This window comes from Elephantulus edwardii, unplaced genomic scaffold, assembly GCF_000299155.1.
Source record: "Elephantulus edwardii isolate Elephantulus edwardi_28Jun2011 unplaced genomic scaffold, EleEdw1.0 scaffold00057, whole genome shotgun sequence".
In the NCBI taxonomy this organism is placed as follows: domain Eukaryota; kingdom Metazoa; phylum Chordata; class Mammalia; order Macroscelidea; family Macroscelididae; genus Elephantulus; species Elephantulus edwardii.
The window spans coordinates 7945489-7949902 of NW_006399807.1; the positions used below are offsets into that span (position 1 = coordinate 7945489).

The 4414-nt window shown below is 38.5% G+C and overlaps 1 protein-coding gene across 1 annotated transcript in view; it reads left to right on the forward strand.

Annotated features, from left to right (window-relative positions):
- Positions 1–840: 840 nt before the first annotated feature.
- The window catches only part of LOC102850151 (dimethylaniline monooxygenase [N-oxide-forming] 5-like), a 26382-nt gene continuing 22808 nt past the window's right edge, over positions 841–4414 (forward strand). Inside the window, exon 1 of the mRNA XM_006887443.1 lies at positions 841–975. Coding sequence (XP_006887505.1) covers positions 841–975 — 135 coding nt within the window. The remainder of the gene's footprint in view (positions 976–4414) is intronic.

Consider the following 4414-nt stretch of genomic DNA (forward strand, 5'->3'; position numbering starts at 1 on the left):
CTGCTGGGGGTTAATGCAGCGGCACCTTGCATGGTGGGGTCACGCATTGGTGGGCCACAGGGTGATCATGCAGTAGTGAGCCATTGCTCCTCTGGAGTCACACAGTGGCAGGCGGTTTCTCCCTGCTTGCTCCTGGTGGGTGTGTTCCACAGAGGCTTGGCTGGTGTCTTTTGGCTAGAACTCAGCTGTCCTATGTGTGGTTCAAATTCCAGCTCTCTGGCCGCCCAAACTTAAATGTTTTAACCAGAAGGTAGATGTTGTTATGTATAGTCAATTTTGAACCAAATCATTGGAGAGAGGACAAGGGGACTTAGGGTAGGGAAGGGGGAAATCATGGGGTCTCAAAGTTTGGTGGGTGAGAGGGAGGTGATTTTGAAAAAAAAATAACCCAATGTACATGAATGAAACACAGTAAACATACTACTGTATGCAAAGCAATAAAAAATTAAAACATATTTACAGGGTCAGAAACTTGGTGAAAGGTCCCTTTGAATTGGAACCTACTCAAACACTTTGAGCAGAGTAGAGAGTGCTTTGTGTTTGAGACAGCGTTTTGTGAGGTAGAATATTCTGTCCCAGAGAAACACCGAATGGCATAATAACTTTGATAATATTCTCTCAATGCTAGCAATATTAGAGGAAGAAGGGGGGGGGAACCTTTCACTAAAAAAAGTTATTTCCCAGGGGGATTAAGCATGGGGTGTACAATTTGATGGGGGAGTGAGGGAAATTGGAAGAATTTGTTCTGGAAAACAATGTATTCAAATTTTGTAATAGTAATAATAGTTCTATTCCATTAAAATCTAATTTTGTCATTTATGTTTACTGATAAAAGAAACAATGCCAACAAAAAGAATTGCAATCATTGGTGCGGGTGTCAGTGGATTAAGCGCCATTAAGTGCTGCCTGGAGGAGGGACTTGAGCCGACCTGTTTTGAAGGAAGCAGTGACATTGGGGGACTTTGGAGATATGAGGTAAATGTAAATAATATAAGTTTAAATATGCTTCTATATATATATACCACTCCTTGGAAAAGAATGTCATGCTGGAAAAGGTGGAGGGTCAGAGGAAGAGAGGAAGACTCTCAACAAGATACAGAGACTCAACGACTTTTAACAACATGATAACTATGTCAGAGATTGTGAGGATGGTTCGGGATAGGGCAAGTTTCAGATCTGTTGTTCATAGGGAGACTAGGAGTCATAGGAGACTTGATAGCACCTAACAACAAGAATTTATATGTATATATGATAGGTATATGATGACATCTCCCCAACATCCCTGCACCCCATATTTGGGAAATAGAAATACAAAGATTAAAGCATTAATTTATCCACCAGTTACCATCAGGATGATGATGATGATGATGATGATGATGATGATTTTGTTATTATTACCCCTGTCTTTTAAAGTTGAATTATAATCTCTTTTTTCCAAGGAAACATTTCTTTTCCAGAATACAAATTCTTGAAAAAGAAATATTTTCTGGTTCTCTAGATTTTCTCATGCATCTCCTGGCATCTAACCTTTGCTTTATAATGGAATTCATCAGCAACCCCACCCAAATGGGCCACTCTCCTAAAGTGTTTACTTTTTCAAAAGGATCTAATGTTAAAACTAACATTGTTTAGAAAATGTTTGCTCCCCTTTTTGCAACCTAATTCTTTTTTTCTTTTCTGCTTTTCTTTCTCAGTACTTGTTACCACTTAATTTCTAAAGATGCTGTTCTTGGCTTTATTTTCAGTTTCTAACTTTTGTTACATTTCTTCCCTAGGGCCCCTTGGTTTCAGATACCTCATCTGTACTAATGATTCTCAGATCTTCATCTCCAGCATAACAATGTATCTGTGTTAGAGCAAGTAGCACTAACTGTTCCTCAGACAAATTTGAAGTCTTAAAGGCTCAGCCCAGGAACAAATTATTTCCAGCCTGTATTGTGGGTAGATATGGGCTTGATACCTCTTCTCCATCTTACACCTCTGGACTATGTGACTTACAAGAGGCTCCGTATAGGGGTAAAAGAGAGGAATAAAAGAGAGAAAAAAACAAGGGTAAAGCAAACAGACAAAAACCTGCTACCAAATAAGAGAGATGCAAATTAAAACCACAATGACATACCATTTCACCCTAGTAGCATTGGCAAAGTTTAATGAAACAGCAAGCAATAAATGTTGGAGAGGATATAGAAGGATAAGAACTCTTAGACACTGTTGGTAGGATTATAAAATGGTTTAACCACTCTGGAAGGGAGTTTGGTGTTTCCTCAAAAAGCTGAACATAGAAATTCCATATACCCAGTTATTCCACTGATTGAAATATACCCTGAGAAAATTAGAAAGAGATACACACAAATGGGGATTTGTACACCAATGTCCATAGCAGCATTATTCATCATTGTAAGAACATGGAAACAGCCAAAATGTCCAACCACAGTCGAAAGGATTGAGATATTATGGTATCTTCACATGATAGAATATATTACCCAGCCTGCGGTATGCATTATGTATTGAATGTACTATGCAGCAATGATTTCAGAAATTAGAACATAAAGCTAAGTGAACTAACTCAGTTCCATAAGGATAAACACTATATCAGACCATTATTGTAGAAATAGAAAAATAACTATTAAAACAGGTATGAGGATCCAAGGAACAGCGGGATGAGGATGGGCAGGGGAGTAATCATAGGGTTACACAATTTGATGTGTAAAGGGAGGGGCGGGTAAAGGAAATGGGAAATATCCAGTGTAAAAAAAACAGTGTATACGAACTTTGTAAGCAAAATAGTATAAAATAAATATTTTTTTACACACACACACACCTGCCATCAAGTTGATTCTGCCTTGTAGCCATGCAAAAGGACAGTAGAACTGCCTCCATAAGGCTTCCAAGGCTGTTAATCTTTACTCATCTTTCTGCTAGAGTGCAGCTGATAGGCTCATTATAGTTAATTGTCAACTGCTTTCACCACTGTCCACCAGAACTCCTTTGGTGGAAGAGGAACAACTCCTAACTGCCTAGATCTGGCCTGGAGAGTGCTGGTGGATCCCTGTTTCTGCTAACCTCTGGGAGCTTCCCCTAAGATCTCAGCCTTTTCAAGTCTGTCTCAGCATAATCTGTTGTTTGCATTATATTCTCTGTTCCACTTACTGAGAGTGGTGTCTGTGTTCCTGGATGGCTCATGACTGATGCCTTCTAACTGGTTCAGTTCCCATAGGAGTGAACAGACCACCTCTATAGCTGACCCCCCAGCTCTGTATGTACTTGGATATTTCCTGTGCAGTGTTTTTATAACATCTGGTGCACACAGCACCAGAGAGTAGTAGGTAAGCATTTGTTTACAGATAAAAAAATAAAATCATAGCGATGATTTATTTGTTTCAGGTCCCGTCTCCAAGACACTGATAATGATAGATCTTAAGGACCATCTCAAAATGACTTCAAATATTGTATCATGTCATTTGATTTTACTAGTAATGCTCACATTTTATAATCTCACTTACAATAATAGTTTATCATATTTACAAAAACTGGTTTTGATGCACCTGATCCAGGCTATAGTCTTTGCAATTACGTACTATGCATCGGATAGATGGACAATGAATAGGGATGATAGAGAATTTATGACTTTGAGCTGTGGTGCTGGAGAAGAGTGTTGAATTGATTGTTAGGAGAACAAACAGGTTTGTCCCAGAGAGGGTGAAACCAGAATGCTCTTTGGAGTCAAGGATTTTGAAGCTTCATCTGGCATACTTTGGGCATGTTGGAAGGAGGGACTGGTCCTTGGAGAGGGGCATCATGTTTGGGAGGGTGGAGGGACAGTGCAAGAGAGGAAGATCCTCAATGAGATGGATCAATTCAGTGATTGGGGTAATGGGAGTAGGTGTGATGGAAACAGTGAGGTTGTCACAAGATAGAGCAGGGTTTAGGGCTCTCATACATAGTGTTGTTCTGAGTCACAAGAGACTCGATGGCACACAACAACAACAACAACAACACCGTATTATTGTGTATGAATACATCACTACAATAGGTTTTATTAGTAATCAGTGTTGTTTGTTTTAAAGAAGGAAATACAGACTTGAGCTGTTCTTAATATTGATATACTTTTTAAAAAATAATATTTTGTAATATCTATTTATTGTATAATATAAAAAATTTCTAAATATACATTACCTCCTAGGGAAGCATGGAAATCATTAGGATAACACAATTTACCAGGCAGATTGAGGGAAGTGTTCATGAAGGGATGGGAAAGATTTAATGGGCACTTGAAGAGATGGTGTAATGGTAGACACAGAACAATGGAGGTTAATTGTGTAAATACTGATATACTTTTGTAGAAATTAGTTTGAATTACATAACTTCAAGTTAAGAATATTTATAATGCATATACACTGAACCGTTACTTCAT